We start from the raw sequence: 19,400 nt of genomic DNA, 5'->3' as shown, positions 1-19,400 counted from the left end.
AATAAATAAATCAATCTTTAAAAAGTAAGTAGATGGGACTAAACACGGCAGTCTTTTAGATACAGGTAACCTCTGTTTGTTTGCCTAGCAATGGAACTGGCAAATTTTGAAACTCAAGGCTATAAGAAAATCATTCCAGAGACTGACTCACCTCTACCCAACTCCTGAATCTTTAACGTTTCCCACTCAGCAGGAAAACAGGACAGAATTCTCTAACAATTAAGGATGGTCTCTTGGCACAAGAAGTTCACATAGCCAAACAAAAAGTAGTGAGGTAGTATCCTTAGCAGCAAAGAGGTTGGCAGAGATCTAATAAGAGAATATGATTAAACTTTACTTTAAACAGAGTATATTACATAGTAAAAAGTGTTTCTAATTCCTACCATGGTGCTTCACAAGAACAGTTAATCATGGATGATAATCTTATGAAACATGTGGCTCATGCAGACAATATAAATCTCCAGTTGCAAGCCTGTATCTCAGTACTTTCCAAATACTTTGTTCAGACTAACATATTTAATCTTTTTAAAAATTGTAACTGAAGTATAGTTGATATACAGTATGTTTCAGGTGTACAACACAGTGACTCGACAATTACATATGTTATCAAACGCTCACCAAGGTATTACGGTATTACTATATTCCTTATGCTGTATTTTTTATCGCCATGACTTAGTTTGTAACTGCAAATTCATAATCTCCTTCGCCCATTTCTTTTGCTCATTCCTCCACTACTCTTCTTCCACCTTTTAAAAAATTTTTGTTCAGGCTAATACCACACATATCAGAGCTCTTGGCTAAATGACTACCACCAGAAGATTCTAAGAGGCCCAGAGGCCCAGGCTCCCTTGGAACTACAGGTTTTCTTAAAATACCTATAATCACAAAGCAATTCACTAACTGCCTCAGGATGGTCAACTCATACCTCTCCCTCTCTGACATCCACCCTTGCTCAAGGGCTTTCTAATCTAGTGTAAGGGACATGTTTAGAGTGGTAGATAAAATTCTAAGATGTTCCCCAAGATTCCTAGCTGACATATGCATCCTGTATAATTACCAGGACTGTATGACAGGATACCACTCCTGGGATTAGGTTCAATTATTCGGCACAATTTACTTTTAAGAAAAGGAAATAATCTGCACGGGCCTGAACCGATCACACTTGCCCTTTAAGTCTGAGGTGAGATGTTAGAGACACTAGGACTCAATATGTCATTTCTGACTTGAGCATAAAGGGCTCCAAATGGCAAGAACCGAACTCAGCCGATACTGAATGAGCTTGGAGGCAGATTCTCCCTAAGTGACTCCAGATCAGAACTGGCCTCTGACAACTCTTGAGAATGCAGCGACACTATTCATGCTGGACTTCTGACTAATGGAACTATGAGCTAATAAGTGGGTTTTGCTTTAAACTGTTGAGTTTCTTATGTAGCAGGAGGAAACTAATACATTAAACAAACTGACAAAATTACAATTTATCTAGAACTTTGGCTAAAGGAAAAAGACTATGACTCCTGGTTTATTTATTTATGGTATCCTAAAAAACTACAGGTACAATTTTGAGCAAATCACTTTAATTCTTCATGCTTTGGTTCCCTTATTTATTAAAAACAAAGCCAAAGCAGACACACACATCTCCTGGGAACTATGAGATCATAAAGTGGAGTGGTAAGAGATCATTCTGTAAGGTAACTGCAATGTTATTACTACATAAAGACTTGTTTTAAAATACACACCTGAAGAGGGGACTAGTTGACATTGTGCTCCAACAACAAAAGGAAAAAAACTATTCCACATCTATCAACTATACATTTAGCCATAGTCAGTCATTTCACAAAAAGAACTAAAGAACGTACCAAGGGCAGGCTCTCAATATCTTTTATCAGATTGTTTATTGTAACTGCTTCTGGGGATCAGACTGTAAGTTGCTTAGGGGCAGGAACCCATGTCTTGTTCATTTGATGTGGCCACTATTTAATAAATATTTTAAGAATTAGCATCAGTATAGGTTTAAGAGCATAATCCTAAGCATAGTATATTCATTCATTAATTCCTTTACTCAAATTAGGCAAACTTAGGAAATTCCTTAAGTTAAAGTCTGTGACAATGTGACTGTTATGGACAGGTCAGTCAACCATAAGACCACACCTTGAAGAGTCATGTCTTTCCCTGTACATGAGAACAGGGGATGCTCATTGGTACTTGACACACTTTGCGTTGACCTTGAGGAAAATATCCAACTATGGGACACATGTCACCTAGGGAGTCTTCCACATCCTTTGAAAAGCAGTAAACCCTAAGACACAGGCCACCTATAGGTAAAATGGAAATCCAACAACAATCTTCTTTCAGATCCTCAGGAAGGACCAGGTAAGGTATGTGTCATTCAGAATCATACAGATCAGAGAGCATGGTCTGGCTCTGATTCGTCTCTTTATTCTATCACAGTAATGACATTCAGCTCCTTAGGATAGTTCCTTAGGTAACAGGAAGTTATCATGTGCACTTGAATTTAATTACCAATGAATCCCATCCCAGCTCGGACAAAAAATTTGTCACAACTCCACCGAGCGACAGTAAGGGCAGGCTGAGTTTTTCTTTTTATCACAGTTGCATTCTTATCTTGAGGACTGTATCATTTCATAAGGCTAGTATGAAACGTAATAAAATGGATGGAAAGCACCTTGTTTTGCAAAGTGCTTTGTAAAAATTAAATAATATATGATGATGGAACATATGACACTTTTCAGCCTCCCTTCTTCAATTTCCACTCCTCGTTTAGAAGTCAATTATAACTAGAGAGAAAAAATAACAGGTATCTTCTAATGTACAGAACTTCAAATGTAGAGAACTTTCCCTTCCATTTTCAAAGAATGGCCCAAGGATGACACTGAATTAAGTCAGTATTTCATCTACCATTTGCGGAGAAACAGACTAGATAGATTCTGACATCACTACTTAATGATGTCAAAAGCCTAAACCTAAGAGTTGTGCAGAACTGGAGTACCCACTTCCAGAAAGGAAAGAAAAGAGATGGGAAGGGAGGGGAGGAAAAGAAGAGAAAACGGGTATCTCCAAGAAAAAGGAAGACTAAATGCAAGGCACAAAAATGACCAGGAACTGAGAAACATCAACTATAAAGCTAACTTAGATTAATAAGTTAAATGGGCTTGAGGGAAAGAAACCTGAAGATTATATAGCAGTCCCCAGAAACGGAGATGGCTCACTCATGCTCAATATAATCACTATAGGAAAACTGCTAAAGGAGTCAGACCTTCACAGCTCATCCATTTAAGTTTCATGCTGCCTTAGCAGCCCCAAAGCTCAACTCAGAACTAGATAGTCAGCTTGTTAAAATTCATATAAGAAAATAAAGGAACACAGTAGAGGAGAGTTCAAGAGCTCTTAAACCTAACTAAGAGAGTTCTTGGGGCACCTGGGTGGCTCAGTCAGTTAAGGGTCTGCCTTCGGCTCAGCTCACAATCTCAGGGTCCTGGGATTGAGCCCCAAGTCAGGCTTCTCCCTCTCCTGCTCCCTGTGCTTGTGCTTTGTCTCTCCCTGTCAGATAAATAAATAAACCTTAAAAAAAAAAAAGCCCTAATTAAGAGGGTTCTTTGAATCTACCCCTGCCTTCCAGAGCCAGTATATTTTTACTGATCCCACCCAGGATGCCTTTAGAGATTCCAGGCAGTGATGTTTGTCAAGTATGAGCCAGAAATGTCCTACAAAGAACATTAGGTAATTAATCATTACCTGTTTCAGTAATTTAGTTGTAAATCTGAAGCAATTTACTTAGAATTGCAAAGGAACAAACTCAATTTCCATACAACTGTCTAAATCAGTTGGTGAGAGTCTGCTTTCAAATAAACCACATTTCCCAGCTATGATTAAAATGAAGGAAAACTATCTTAACATTAAGATTCAATCCTCTGACAGGTCAAAATACATTCGAATAGTCCTCTGTTAGTTCAAGAAGGCAAGCCTCTTAGGGAAAAGGAGAAGGTAACATTTTGCCTACCGCTCAGCTCATTTTAAAGCCCGGGACTGGCATAGCCTGCATCCCAGATAGCTGATAGCCTAGAGAAAAGAAGGGAAGTCCACTCAGGTTTCACTATTCTAGCTCAGCAGAGCAGGTGGAAACCAGGCTGGGAACATTGCATTCCCCCGACAAGTCCATCCAAACTAACTGCCAGCCCCTTGCACTATGAACCACCCATGGATTGGGACAACAAGCTGCCAACAGAGAAAGTGTTCATATTCTGGAAGGCCTAGTTTCCTATCAAGTGTCACAAGGTGTGGCAGACAGGACCATCTCTTCTGCTGTCAGGAAGGAAGTGCACATATATTCTGTCATCTGGTGAGAGATCAGTAAGCAAAACTTCCTCCCTTTCAAACATCCTAAGGTTCTGATAAAACTTTTGAACACACACAGCAGTATCCCCCACTTGTCAACAGTTCATGTTAGGCCACTTTGCTTTTTTGAAGACCTATATCAGTACCTGTTTTTGCTAACTGTAAGAAATCCTTAAAAGATTTCACTTTTATTAAAAAAAAAAGGGGGGGGGGTGAAAAGCGAAAATAGCATCCAGCATTTGTTTTGCAGGGAACTGTTATGCGAGAGGCAGTGCACACCCCGAGCAGGGCTACGCTCAGCATCTCAACATCAGGCCACTCTAAATCTGAAGTGTGGCTGTAAGCATCTGTGCTTTATCTCCATTTGTTCTGTGCCTCTGTTAGTGAGATGTAGCCGAAGTTACCAGAAAAGCCTGAGAGGTTATTTTTAGGAATGCTCGAAAATGTTTCCATATAAATTACTGGTAAGTGCTTCTTTGCTTTATGTCATTTTGGTTTATGAAAGATTTCATAGGAACATCAGATGGGGCGGGGGCCTGTATAGAAAACAATAACTAATGTTAACCTATTTTCCCAAAATTTCGGCACATTTCTCCAGTTGCAAATACCGATCCTTGTTCTTCACTTTCTTAGTGTGGGCCTTTCTCTTTATTGCCTGAGCTTAGATTGTAATTGCTCCTTTAAAAAGGGGGTGTTGTCCACTCATTTGGAAACAGTCAGTGACTCAGGAATGCTGTTTCCCAATCTCCGTAGCAACTGTTTTCTCCTCCCTTGCTGTGATGTGAGTAGCAGGACATCTACTCTTCCTCAAGGGTTAGCACATGTATGACACACCCAAGGCCTGGCTGACAGGAAGTTCCTGCAGCTGATATTACTTCTACATACAGGGACCAATGAGGCCACCTTGTTTTAAATCCCATTCTCAAACCTTTCATTTCGAAATGATGGTTACACCTCCTTTTTCCCTATCCACACATCATTCCTAAACACCAGAAATAATCATACCCTACTGATAACAGCTTAACTGATCCAAAAATTACATTACACAGACATGATCGTATGAAAACATTTTCTTTAAATCTAGAATAAGATCTGATTTTGAGAAAATCTGGCAGGGGAGAGAAGCAGGAGAATAGGAGGTGAAATCTTATTATTCTTCTATCACCAGAAATACAAGTAAGAGTTAAAATACGGTGCTGCTGATAGTTCCAAACTATAATTTCTAAAAGTATGTTCTAACACAAACATACAATTTCAGGCCAAAGTCCTTAGGCTACAAAATGTAAACATAAAAATAAATAACAAATGGAAAGCAAGGTAGGGGACTGTTTTATTTACATACACACCTGTATTTTTTTTTTAAGATTTTATTTATTCATTTGACAGAGAGAGAGCGACAGCTAGAGAGGGAACACAAGCAAGGCTGTGGGAGAGGGAGAAGCAGACCCTCCCCTGAGCAGAGAGCCGGATGCGGGGCTTGATCCCAGGACCCTGGGATCATGACCTGAGCTGAAGGCAGACACCGAACAACTGAGCCACCCAGCAACCCCCACATCTATATTTTCTTATAAATAGGTGTTTCACTTTTATAATAAAAAATACATTTCCATTTATAACAAAAGTAACACTTTTCAAAGATTAGAAAGCTAGAAAATGTTTATGATACATTGTTTTAAAAGCAAAAAACTTGTGTAAGCTATAATTGCAACTCTGTAAAAACGTTTGTGCACAGACATAATGACTAAAATATTCACACACTAAGTGAAATAAGAAATGAAAAGTAGAAATTTGGGGTCTAGATACTGTTATTTTAAAAATATATGTATATGATTTTTTAAAAAAAGAGCGTTAAAAAAACCATGGCACAGCACCTAAAAGCAAAGCAACATTATCCAATTCCCATATTTAAAATGCCCACTAGTATTTACTCTTCTCCAGTAGTACTCTGCTTAAGGAAACACTCCGGCAGGGCACAGTTAGGAAAATTAGGGGTAACAAAGCAATGGAAGAAAGAATAATGAGGGGCACCTGAGTGGCTCAGTCAGTTAAGAGTCTGCCTTCAGCTCAGGTCATGATCTTGGGGTCCTGGGATCAAGCCCCGCATGGGGCTCCCTGCTCAGCAGGGGGTCTGCTTCTCTCTGCCTTTGTCACCTGCTTGTGCACTCTATCACTTTCTATCTCAAATAAATAAAATCTTTTTTTAAAATAATAATGAATAGTCTAAAAGCTAGGTCACCTAAATACATGACCTGAAGCAAATTAGTACCTCTAGGCCTCAGTGGCCTCCTCATACTAAGATGAGGAAGCTGGATCAGATCATTTCTATAGTCTCTTGAGAGGCCCTTAAAGACTGTGCTTAGTTTACTACTGCTCTTTTTGAGGGTAGCCCAATGCCTGCTGCTTGCCTGATAGTGCATATCCTACAGTGGCTTCTCACCACTTCTTCTTGTGGTTTCAATCACAGGAAACAGACGTCACCCATGGGCCTAGAAGTAAGTAACGAACAAGCCCTGGCAGATGCAAAGAGCTGCCAACTAAAGCCAACTCCCATCTTTCTAAAATACAAGAATCAAGAAATCACTAGAAACTTTATCCCTGCGGAGCCCAATACACATCTTTCACAAAACTAACAGAACTAAAAATATCTCTGTAGGTCCCATGCATACAGACATGATGAGAGAATTTTAGAACAGTCTCACTCTACTTTGCTTCTACAACCAAATGAAGAAATTGAAGATTAGCTATGGGTAGGAGTATAAGTTTTTAGAAGGGGGGAAAAAAGGTCACTAGCACCTTCTGTGGAGACCTAGACGTATCCTGAAGACTTGGGAGACTCATCCTTGTCTTCTTTATCTAATATTCTAGGTAAACCTTTACATAGCCCTAAAAGACCATGATACCAAGAGATTAAAATAATATGGGGACTTACCAATTATTCACTTTAAATGTATGCTAACAATCCCTACAGAACTGGGTCAAATACTGCTCTCATTCATAATGTTGAAAGCTGGCAGCCCTGTAAACCCTCCCTTTCAAAATGATGGTTTGAAAGTTGGCAGAACTATCTAAAATAACGCAGAGATTGTTAATCCTACAGACAGTTTCTTTCATTAAACACAAAACTAGAACATACTATCTCTAAAGAATAATAAACTTTTTTTCTCAACAGAGTTCTTCTGGTCAGATACAGTTAACATTAGTGGTTCTCTCCACCTCAGTTCCCTTGGTCAGAGAGGACTAATGTTTCTAAACTGCCAATCTCCTACATTAGACCATAGAAATGGAGGACCTTGAAAATCATCTCAAGACTCCCAAGACTAACATTAAAACTAAAATACATAAGAGGATATTGCTAATGTGAGCAAAACACCACCAATGGGCTTAGGCACCTCACAAGCAACATGAGAAATAAGATCCCCCCAAAAAGCTGCCTCTTCCCTCTCTATATATATTATATATAATACATATGTGGGGGTTTTTTCATTCACAAAAGATTAAAGAACACTTCAAAGATCAAGCAAGCAAAACCCATACGGCATTATAGGAAACTTTTAAGAAGAAATAATACAGCCCAAAGATAATTTCTGATTGTCCCCATGGTGGGATTTCCCACCTGAGCCCACAATTTGGCTATCCAGTTTTGAGATCCAGCCAGAGTCATATTTTTAAAATCTAGATTTATTGCTTAAAGTCTGAAAAGATGGGTGTGTTAAAATTGATAAGGATTGTAAATCAAAAAAACTTAACAATCTAAATTCCATCTAGGTATCAGAAATGATCTGCTGAAACGTTAACACTTATCTATTCTGTTCTTGGATATGCTGATTTACTGTCACCACCACACATTCGCATGGCCAGAAACTGCTCATCAACATGCACCATGACGTGCTATAAAACACTAATTTTCAGTCCTGCTATCTGCATGTTTCTACAGAAAGAGAACCTAAAAGCCCTTAACAGGAATAAAATAATCCCTATGGGGGTGCCTGCGTGACTCAGTCATAAGCATCTGCCTTTGGCTTAGGTCATGATCCCAGGGTCCTGGGATAGAGCCCTGCATCGGGCTCCCTGCTCAGCGGGGAGCCTGTTTCTCCCTCTCCCACTGTTCCTACTTGTATTCCTTCTCTCGCTGTGTCTCTGTCAAATAAATAAATAAAATCTTTTTAAAAAATCCCTATGAAGTGGCTTCACCTTTCTTAAATGACGGATCTCCCATATAAATCCTCTTGACTGCTATAACTGGGCCATTTTCTTTACCACAGCCACACATTCTTATCTCTGATCCTCTGTTCACACCGCTCCCCACACCATGAAATCCCTTCCATTCTTCTCTGCCAACCCTTGTATTTCCCTCCAAGGGCAGACATATTCCACATCTTCTATGAAATTAATTGTAACTGTCCACAATTATATCCTAGATCTTTTATCGAATTTGGGACATAAGGACAGGCCTTTGAAATCATTTATGCTGAATCTCTAATATCACAAGAAAAGACCAAGAAAAGTGGAATGACTTGCCCAGAGTTCAAATGGTTAATCAGTAGCAGAGTCTGCCTAAACAGCAATATTTGGAAAGAATACTTCAGTGGGAATGGAAGATAAGAGTTCTACTCCTAGGTCTAGCTATAAATGTAGACAGACTACTTTCCTAGACCCACATTTCTAAATAAAGGGTTTGAATGAAATAATTTTTAGCATCCTTTTCACTTGCAGCATTCTAAGATTCTGAAACTTAGTTCTTCTGACTCACAGTCCAGTACTCACTCCACTTAACTCCTTCACTTCTCTGAAATTCTACAGCTTTCACCCTGTGTCCATAGCCTCTGAGCTTTTCCTACCCATTCTCCTACTGACATGACTGAGATGACAATTTATTAAAAAAGCAAGGGCTGAACAGGACACGTGATAGGACAACCACATGACTTCCTGATCTTTAGCCTTTTGGATCCCTGTGGATTCAGACAAGAAAAACTCTACTCTCTACTCTCTGCCAGTAGTCATAGAGAAAATCCTAGTTCCGGGTACCCAGATCTCTATGGCAATGTCTTAATTATTAACCACAGGCAAATAACTGCCAGGTCTAAAGAACAAACATCAGTAGGCCCCAGACTCAGAAGAGACCCTGGAGTTATTAACCAGTCACAATCCTTAGAGTCAAGTTTCAGGGCCACAACGAGAGGATTTTAAAGATACCATATGCCACTTCTAAAATACAGAAAAGAGGAGCACTGGGTGGCTCAGTGGGTTAAAGCCTTTGCCTGGGTCATGATCTCGGGGTCCTGGGATCAGCCCCGCATCAGGCTCTTTGCTCAGCAGGGTGTCTGCTTCCTCTCCCCTCTCTCTGGTGGCCTTGGGATCTCTGTCTGTCAAATAAATAAATAAAATCTATTAAAAAAATGATAAAATACAAAAAGATAACTATTAGAGGTGGTCTAACAACAACTTCCTCCTTCTCATTTGTCACCACTGCTTGCTGCTGTCATCAGTTTAAACAACTAAAAACAACTGACAGGTGATGTTATTAGAGGTGTTTCATTTATAAAGAAGATAAGGTTGCATTTTTAAAAATAGTAATTGGCAACTTCGTAATAACTCATGAGCCAAAAGAAAGACTGGTTTTGATACACTGAAATAGCTACCTCTTCATGCCTAAGAAAGGTTTAATTATAATTCTTGCAAAGACTCCAAAGTCTACATGACTAAATGCAAAAAGCAGTTAGCCATTTAACCACTGCACTTTGTCCATCTAGACCCAAACTTCTTTCCCACCAAATGAATTGGAGGGCAGCCCAGTTTTAATTGACCAGTCATCAAATGACTTAACAGATGACATCAAAATTTTCTATGGAATTCCTAGCAGTGAATACTCTTTTATACTCCAGGTGCAAAAACTGGATGCTTATAAAATGTCAGTACAATGTAATGAATAAGTTTTTTTTTTTAATCAGCTAGATCTCAGTTTGAATCCCAGTTCTACGAGCTAAAGCATGCTGCTTGATCTCACTAAGTCTCAGTTCAATTACCTATAAAATGGGAATTACAATAGTGCCTATAAGACTGAGGTAGAAATTAATGAGATAATGAATCAAAAGCTCTTTAGCAGAGTCCTAGGGCTGTAATAAGCATGCAACAAACAAATGCTCTTACTACTGCTACTGCTGTTACTACTGCTCCCTGTCCTTCCAGTCTGGGATGAATTCATCTTCCTATCTATCAAGATGATGAACATACATTAACATTTATAAATAGGAAGACTAGCATTATACAGTAACACACACAGTACACAAGAACAAAAGGTTTCTAACACCACATATTAAGATGAAAATGCCATCAGGACAAATTGAATCTCAAAGGTTCCCCAATTCCAAGTATCAGAAATGTTCTGTCTTTGCCTATAGGTCAAAATTTACACCCCAAACAGCATGAGTGGAATAGAACTAACATATCCACAGCAGAAAAGTAGAGAACTTCAGAGATTGATCTATAAAACTTCTAAAAGAAAACAGAAGGAGAAAATCTTAGGAGCTGTGATTTTAGCAGAGATTTTTGAAATACGACACAAACAGCAAAAAGTTAAAAAAAAGTGGACCTCAAAATTAAACACCTTTGTTCTTCATTCCAGTGTTTAAAAAAATGAAAAGGCAAATCACAGGAGAAAGAAAATATTTTTAAAACACATATCCAACAAATGACTTGCATTTAGACTACCATAAAAAATTTTAAGACTAAAATTTTGAACAGACACTTCAGCAAAGATATACAGATAGCAAATAAACAAAGTAAAAGATGCTCAACACTACACAAATGCAAATAAAAGCCACAATGAAATACCACTACCCACCCACTAGAATGGTTAAAATTTAAGGATCATCATAGTAAGAGTTAGCAAGGAACTGGAACTCATATATTGTTTGTGGGAATGTAAAATGGTAGTCACTCTGGAAAACAGTTTGGCAATTTTTTAGAAAGTTAAACAGAGCCCTACCAAAAAAAAAAAAAAAAAAAAGGCAGCTTTACCTGAGATTTAAGGTCAATACCAAGGTATACTTCTTGGTTTTCTATGACCTTCAGGATCAAAGGGAGTTTATAAATCAGGATCCTTAAAGTATGTTAAATCTTAAAAGGAAATGACAAATTCCATGTTTTTACACAGCAGTATTTCTAAAATAGGGAATAAATCACACAATCAGAAATCCAGAGGGGCACCTGGGTGGCTCAGCTCATGATCCCAGGGTCCTAGGCTCCATCTGGCTCACTGCTCAGTGGAGAGCCTGCTTCTCCCTCTCTCTCTGCATCACCGCCCCCCCCACCTTGTGTGTTCTGTCTCACTCTCACTCTATCTTAAATAAATAAAATCTTTTTAAAAATTTTTTAAATTAAAATTCATCCAGGCCTTGCATGGTTTAATAGAAATTCCTTAAAAAAAAAAAAAAATCCAGAAAAATAATCCAAGACACCATAAACTCCACCTCTATCCGCTACCATAACAAAATGCCAAACTCACTACCACCTAAGGACCACTTATAACTACCACCATTGATGGAATCTCCTATCTTCCATATAAGAACACTTCCATAGGGGCACGTGGGTGTCTCAGTTAGTTAAGTGTCCAACCCCTGATTTTGGTTCAAAATCAGATCTGAGTCGTGAAATCAAGAACTGCACTGGGCTCCATGCTGGTCGTGGAGCCTGCTTGAGGTTCTCTCCATTTTCTCTGTCTCTCCCTCCTCACACACTTATTCCACATAAGAATGCCATGTGTTTCTCTTAATTCAGTTTCATTATACTAACTTTCATTTGTCTCTCCTTTATCTGTTCCATCCCCCTTCTTGGAGAGGGAAGAAATTTAAGCAAATATTTATAGGACAAACTGAAACTCTGTGATTGTCAGTGAGCCAAGCAACACAGAGCGTTTCTTCAATCTTTTCCCTCTCAGTCACATAGCTTCTAGTGTATCCATTCTGCTTATATAACCTCTTTTACTATTCTAGCTATTCCAAGATCTTGAAATTTACTAAAGGAAACGCAGAATCCAACATTTTAGCTTCTATTCCTCCATTCATTTATCCAATATCCACCCCATAGCCCCCGATGTTTCCAAACTCCAAATGTAAGAAGAGATTGCTGCACTGAGTGGGTGTTTGGACTTGATGACATTTAAAGCCCCTTACAACACTAAAATTTTAAGGCTACCATTCACAGCAAGCTTTAATAATGAATGGAAGAATCTCAAAGCTGAAAGAACAATGATACATCCAGTTAGCCTGTAATCAGTGGTAAAATTCATAAAAATACTGGTCTCAACACTTCTCTTTTCCTTCAGTAATTCTTTTACTTTATTAAAAAGGAATCCTCTAATAAAATGTTTGCCCGAAAAAAGAAAGAGTAAAAGAGAGGTGGAAAAGAAGGTAAAATATGTTTCCAGTCTTTAAACATTCTTTATTTTTCAATTTTAGCTTTGAAGCTTAAGAAATTTTAGTATCAACCGCTTTTACCATTCCTGATTCCTCAAAGGACTAGCTGCCAATGGGACTGGGACCAGCCCTCAGAGAAGCAGACAGGGAATAAAAACAAAGACAGAGGGAATGATAGTAGCTGGGCAAGGGGAGAGGGTTGGCTTTGTGTCATATAACCCTAAGTAGGGGCAAACACCAAATGTTGCTTTGCTCATTAATAAGAGGTACATTTTTTTCCTACTGCTTTCAAACAAGAGTGCGTGGGAAGAGGAGGCTCAACATAATAAAGAAAAACAGGTAAGTAATACATGGTTTGTTTCAAATCGAAATGCTTTCTGCAGTCATGAACGACTTCAACTGAGACATAAAATGGGAGAAAAACCATCTGCATATACAAACCTTTTTTTCTTTATAATACCTACCATTTCTTGTTAATAAAAATGACTTTAACTTGTTCTTCTAAATCGTATGTGGTACAACTTTATCTTTTAAGCTTCCATTATATATCACAGAAAATATAACTGTCCAGGAATAACTTGGCAATCCATTTATAAAATACAGAGGGCCCCATGGGATAGCAAAAGGTTATTCTATCATACAGGAAATAAAACTAGTCTATTCTGACCCATATGCCCAGCAACAAACTTAAACCACTTCTCACTTATTACTATTTTCTCAGGTTTTATAATAAACATAATTCACAAGTCATAAAATTTTCAGGTCTTTTTGAAATAAAAGTATCCCAATGTTTATCAACTCTCCAAAGGCAGAGATTTTAATTCTGAGGCATTCCCTCAGTTTGACCTCTTGCAAAGGAGGATTTCCTTTGAGACAAGTAAATATAACATGACCAAGTAGATCCTTGTGTTACCTTTTCAAAGAAAAGGCAGGAAAAGAGCAGCAATTTTAAGGTATCATTCTGTCATCGTAAACCTCAGAAACACTCCTGTAGGCTCCCTTCTCTTTCTAAACCGAGCAATCCCCGTGTTTATCATCTTTCAAAAAAACCCCACATGACTTGTATAAAGTTCTCTGACATCTTTTATCTTTGACTGTTCTTTTTGGATGGTCAGGGGTCTACAACCAAACATTTATACTTTCATTATCACTCTGCTTTTAGAAGGGCAGGAAACTACCCCTTGGTGAAAATTCAATATACACATCCGAAATTAAACAAGATCTTAAAAATTACGTATATTCTATTCTCTCGAATCCCATGCTAAAACTCATGTTTTACAAAATTATGCCCCTAGCTGATTCAGGAAGCAATATTCTTTCTTAGAATGCAACCACTTCTTGATTGTATAAGGCATGTAGTTTATAAAATGCAGGAATACTCTGCAGCCTCCTAACACTCTGGTTGTAATTACTACCTTTACACATATTTCAGCCAGCAGTCTATTTCACACCCACATTCATCGCTGCTGAAAAATCAGAATGCATTCTGGTTGTTCCCAATTTTTATTTTCTTTCACCCTAAGGACCTGTGAAACAAAGTGCAACAATGCTGGAGAAAGGATATGCTTGAGGCCCAGGAGGAGAAAGACTCCTGAAAAATCAAGGGGGAACACCAGGCAATCTGGCTTGAGCCACACACATCAGCATCTCTAACAACCAAGTGTTTTTAAAAGGTGATTCCCAACCACTTTTTAAACTTCGACTCCATGTGCTTTCCACCCAAGATACATCAGAGAGTTAAGAGCGCATCTTCAGCAGTAAGTAAGCTCTGTGTCCCATTCAGTTGATATATACTTAGAACCTGTATAAGCTTGGAAAGGTACAGAGCAGCAGAAGTGACAAAAAATTCTGCAGAAGCAAACAAATAACCTTCAGGCACACAAGGTCCAAACCAGTGCAGCTTTATAAAGTACCTTCTTTATGGAATTCCAGAGGACACACTCTAGCAAAGGTGGAACAGGGAAAACAGCTTTCAATTTGCTTTTAGCCTGTAGTTCAAAAAATTAAGCCATGGGTAACAAAAGCACACCAGCAATCTCTCCCCCTCCACCCACCCACACACACATACAGACACAAAGAGAAGTGGATTGCAATGCTTCTCCTAGTCTCTCATTGCCACAGACTTCTCATAAAAAGAACAATGAGAAAGAAAATTCCCATGCCTTGAGGTGAGTTACCGTTGGCAAGAAAGGAGTTAAGTAGCACTACTTTTCAGAAAACTTTCCAATCCTCTAGCTCTGAATGCAATTCTCACTACCTGTTCTCCGTATTTTTATTTTTTTTTTAAACAATTCAGCAGGCTAAGAGTTAAAGCCAACACCTCAGAAAGAAAAAGAGAACTTGGTTCAGCTCCACCCTCTGTAAAGCAAATACCAAAAACTGAGCCAAATCCACTCAGCATTATACAAGACTCCATGGACATTCCAAAACACAGGTGAAAAGTTAAGTCTCCTCACGTATCTCAACTTTCACATGCGCTTAGATTTCTACAATTTCACTTGTGAAACACACAAGTGTTAGATAAAACAAAAACACAAATAAAACTCTATTTAAAGGACTTGAAAAACATTTACAAAAGTCACAGAGTTCACTATATATTAGCAGGAATAACTGGAATTCGGGTGAGGAAGGTCAAACAGTACCCATGGAAACAAAAGCAAAACAAAAATAACAGATATATATGCAGAAATAAAAACGGAATATGGGCCCCAGAACTTAAGTCTTAGAAGGAAAGCTCTCTGAGTGTCAATTCCTATCCTAAAGAAACATAAGGAAATGTTGCTTTAATCGCCACAGGGGAAGGGTCATCACTACCACTAACCCAACACTTCTGGAAAAAAAAGATGTTCACATGAAAAACAGGCAGTTACTGACAGCCCATAAGTCACTGGAAAGGGCAGTCCAGAAGCACCTGCCTTGCTAGAAATAGGTAGAAAGAGATGAGTCACTATTTTAATTCTGCTTAGTGCTCTCTACATCTCAATCCTCTAGGTCCCAAAGAAACATTTTCTTCCTGTTTCCATCATTTTATCAGTTTTTGACCCAAACTTGTGGAGTTGGGTCAGAATACTAAAGGTTGGGGATAAGAGAAAAGACAAAGAGCAAAGAGTCAGAACCCAGTTGATTAGTACAAAGAGATCCTGGGATGAGGGCATAATTACTTGGAAGACAAGACTAAATAACTACATTTACAACTAGCAAATGATTACTAAGATTCAAGATTCCCTCTTTTGGATAGTGTCCCATATCTCTCAAAGCTTTTACAGTAAAAAGCAAACAGCTCCCTGGAGAAAGGAGTAAAAAAGATTTAGTGCAGGCAAAGGTAATGAAATATGATAGTGTCACAAGAATATCAGTATTCCTTCAGACTCAGATTGGAAGTCACTGGCACCTGAGGAAAGCCATACTCTTCTACAGGTCAGAAAAGGAATGTCACTAGGCTGTCACACAGGAGGTGGCAGACGAGCTGAGATGGTTATCATGGGAAACTACAAAAAGCAACTGAATTACTCAGAAACTTCTTCGACTTGCAGCGTAACTTCCTCCCTACGGGAGAGGTTTAAATCACCAACCTAGGTCGAGAGGGGCACATCATTATAATGAGAAGTTCTAATCCCCTGAAAAGTGATAAGCAACAGGGCAAAGAGACAGGTTTTCTGGATGGAGCTATACCAGGAACCAAATTAACGTCATGCCCAATGACCATGGATGGACCTGGGCAGGAATCCATTCCTGCCATCACAAGGACAAACATGTAAGGGAGGAGGGAAGGTAGGGCCCAAGTCAGGTAACATTCCAGAGGGGAAGGATTATCAGGTGACACCAGGCTGAGGGCCCAGAGCTGGGGCTAGGAGAGAGGAAAGTTAGCAGGTGAAAGGGATCAATCTTGAGAAGGAAGTGATCTTTAGGAGAAGCAAATTAAGAGGATACCAAAAAAAAAAAAAAAAAAGGAAGGGGGTTAGAGGGAAAATGGACCCAGGAAAGCACAGAGAACACGACAGAGGCGGGTGCGGGTAACAGAGAAGAAGAAAGGAAGTGGGGCTAAGAGGGAAGGGATGGGGCTAAGACCCGCCAGGCTATGGGGGCGGAGGGCAGAGCTGGCTCGCGGGCGAGGGGAGGGAGGACGGGAAGGTGTAAAGAAAGCCCCGAGGCTGCCAGGGCGAGAGCCATGTAGGACTCTGGGGTTTCCCGAGGTCCCTCCCGGAGGGGTAGGATGTCGGACTGTGGAGCCCAGGACCCAGTAAACCCAGAAAGAGACGCGCGGGGGCGGCTCCCTAGAGACAGGCGTGCAACCCTGGGGCCGGCTGTGGGGGGTCTCCGTGGACCGGAGGGCGGTTAAGGGGCCAGGCTGAGGGAACCGGGTGGGAGGGACACTCACAAATTTCTTGGATTTGCCGCCGTCGCCGCCTGCCGCAGGCAGCTCGTCCGGGCTCCGGCCCTTCTTCTTGTCCCGGGGCCCGCGGCCGGGGCCCTGGCCCCCGCTGAGGGGGTCCATGTCCAGGTTTGCGCTGGGAGATGACCCCGCGCCAACGCCGCTCCCGCCCGGCACCTCCCGACCTGCCGCCGCCGCCGCTGCCGCTGCCGCCGCCGCCCAGCAGCTCCTCAGCCAGCCGCCGCGCCCCGCCTCATTAGTATGCCGGGCTGCGCGCGCCTCATGAATATACAACGGCGACGCCTCGCTCCCGCCCGCCTGCCCCACTTCCGCCCGGACCCGCAGCTCCTACCAATGGGGGGAGGGGGTGGAGGGAAGTCGCGGAAGCAAGCTACCTGCCCGGCGGGCCTAACCATTTGGACCCACGTGGGGGGGGGGGGCTGTATGGGCGGTGCAACTCTGCGGCCTCAACCCGGGATGGCGCCACCTGGCGGTCTGCACGGCGCAAGCCTTCCCGGTCCCACGCAGTGCACACGTGGCTGTAATGCCCAGACCCTCTCACACCCTAGAACAGGATAATATCTAAACCAAAAATCAAGTAAGAGAGAGTGTCATCTCGGCCGAAAATCCAGTGCCGGTGTTTCAGGGATGATACAGTTTTTATGTGTGCACTGTCAGTGGAGCACATGAAAAAATTATCATTTATTGAAAGGTATGTGCCAAAAACAGAGCTTGGTCCAGAGCAAGTGCTAGACTGGAACTCAACTAGCCCTGGAATTACATTACCTACTTTTGAATCGCAGGTCTATTTTCTAGTTGTTTTTTAATCTGAAAAACTATTGCCAACATGTGACTACACAGTAATAATTACCATTTACCAAGCACTTGCTCTAAACCCAGCACTATGTAAAACTTTTTTTATGGGGGGGGGGCACCTGGGTGGGTCAGTGGTTTAAAGCCTCTGCCTTCAGCTCGGGTCATGATCCCAGGTCCTGGAATCGAGCCCCACATGGGGCTCTCTGCTCAGTGGGGAGCCTACTTCCTCCTCTCTCTCTCTGCCTGCCTCTCTGCCTACTTGTGATCTGTCAAATAAATAAATAAAAATCTTAAAAAAAAAACAAAACTTTTTTTTTTTTTGGTGGCAGGGCAGTGTCTGGGTGGCTCAGTCATTAAGCATCTGCCTTTGGCTCTGGTCATGATTCCAGGGTCCTGGGATCCAGTCCCTTGGGAGCCTGCTTCTCCCTCCCCCACTCCTCCTGCTTGTGTTCCCTCAATAAATAAAATCTTAAAAAACAAAAATCTGTTTTTCCTCACTGAATCCTCACATTGTCATGTGATAGATTCCTCTAGTCTCACCATTTTACAGATAGAAAATTTGGACTTCTGAGAGTTACAGTGACTTGCCCAAGGACATATAAATGGCAAAAATTTAAACCCAGGTCTGCGAAGTCCTGTTTGACCAGGATTTCCTACTGACATAAACCAAACCTGAGTAAAGAGAGCAGGTGTTCTCCAAGAGTATTCTTTGATCGATCAGCTTGCTTTCTCCCTAATTTCATCCATTCTCCCAGCTACATCTCTTCCTCTTGTGTAAAGTTATGTGGCACCCAGAAGGCCCTCAAAGTATTGACTTAATTATCTTACCTGCAGCTGGAAAAAGATTTTAAATATATGTTCCTGGAGGGCAGAGTCAGTGACTCAACAACTCTGAGACCCTGGTGTTCAGGCTAGAGCCTGAGATATTACAGGGACTCTCCAATGCTGGCTCTCTTGCATTCCACTTTCTAATCGCCTGGGGGCGATTGCAAAGAACTGTTGAGCCCACCCTTCAAACTCTGTCCAAAACAGCTCAAAAACTACGTACTTTCTAGCTAGAGTACTGACAGACAGACAGGATCAAAGCATGGAAGGAGTGATCCATTTATCATTCTTCCTTCTCATACCAGTGTCTACATCTGCTATAACACTTATCTCACTCCTTACTGGATTGTAGACTGCTCTAGGGAAAGGTCCACATTTGCGGCTACTATAGTATCTACCATCGCTCTTACAGAGACATTAAAATAATGAGGAACTACTTATGTCAGGCACAGTGATAAGCACTTGACATCTTTTATCCCAGTAGATCTTCACCAACTAGCATCACACCATTTCAAACACCCAGGTTCAAAAACCTGAACTCATCTTCTACTCCCGCTCTTAAGCCAGTAATCTGCCCACGTTTATCTAACTGATAATTACAATGCTTTATTAACTCCTTA

The 19,400-nt window shown here is 40.7% G+C and overlaps 1 protein-coding gene across 1 annotated transcript in view; it reads right to left on the bottom strand.

Moving 5' to 3' along the window:
• DIAPH1 (diaphanous related formin 1) overlaps positions 1-17,346 on the bottom strand; it is a 93,178-nt gene extending 75,832 nt beyond the window's left edge. Inside the window, 1 exon segment of the mRNA XM_032849948.1 lies at positions 17,146-17,346. Coding sequence (XP_032705839.1) covers positions 17,146-17,262 — 117 coding nt within the window. The 5' untranslated portion in view covers positions 17,263-17,346.
• Between the last annotated feature and the right edge of the window lie 2,054 nt (positions 17,347-19,400).

This window comes from Lontra canadensis, unplaced genomic scaffold (assembly GCF_010015895.1).
Source record: "Lontra canadensis isolate GAN:19392208 unplaced genomic scaffold, GSC_riverotter_1.0 scaffold270, whole genome shotgun sequence".
Classification (NCBI taxonomy): domain Eukaryota; kingdom Metazoa; phylum Chordata; class Mammalia; order Carnivora; family Mustelidae; genus Lontra; species Lontra canadensis.
Note: the sequence above shows the minus strand (reverse complement) of the source record. Positions and strands in the feature narration are given on the sequence as shown.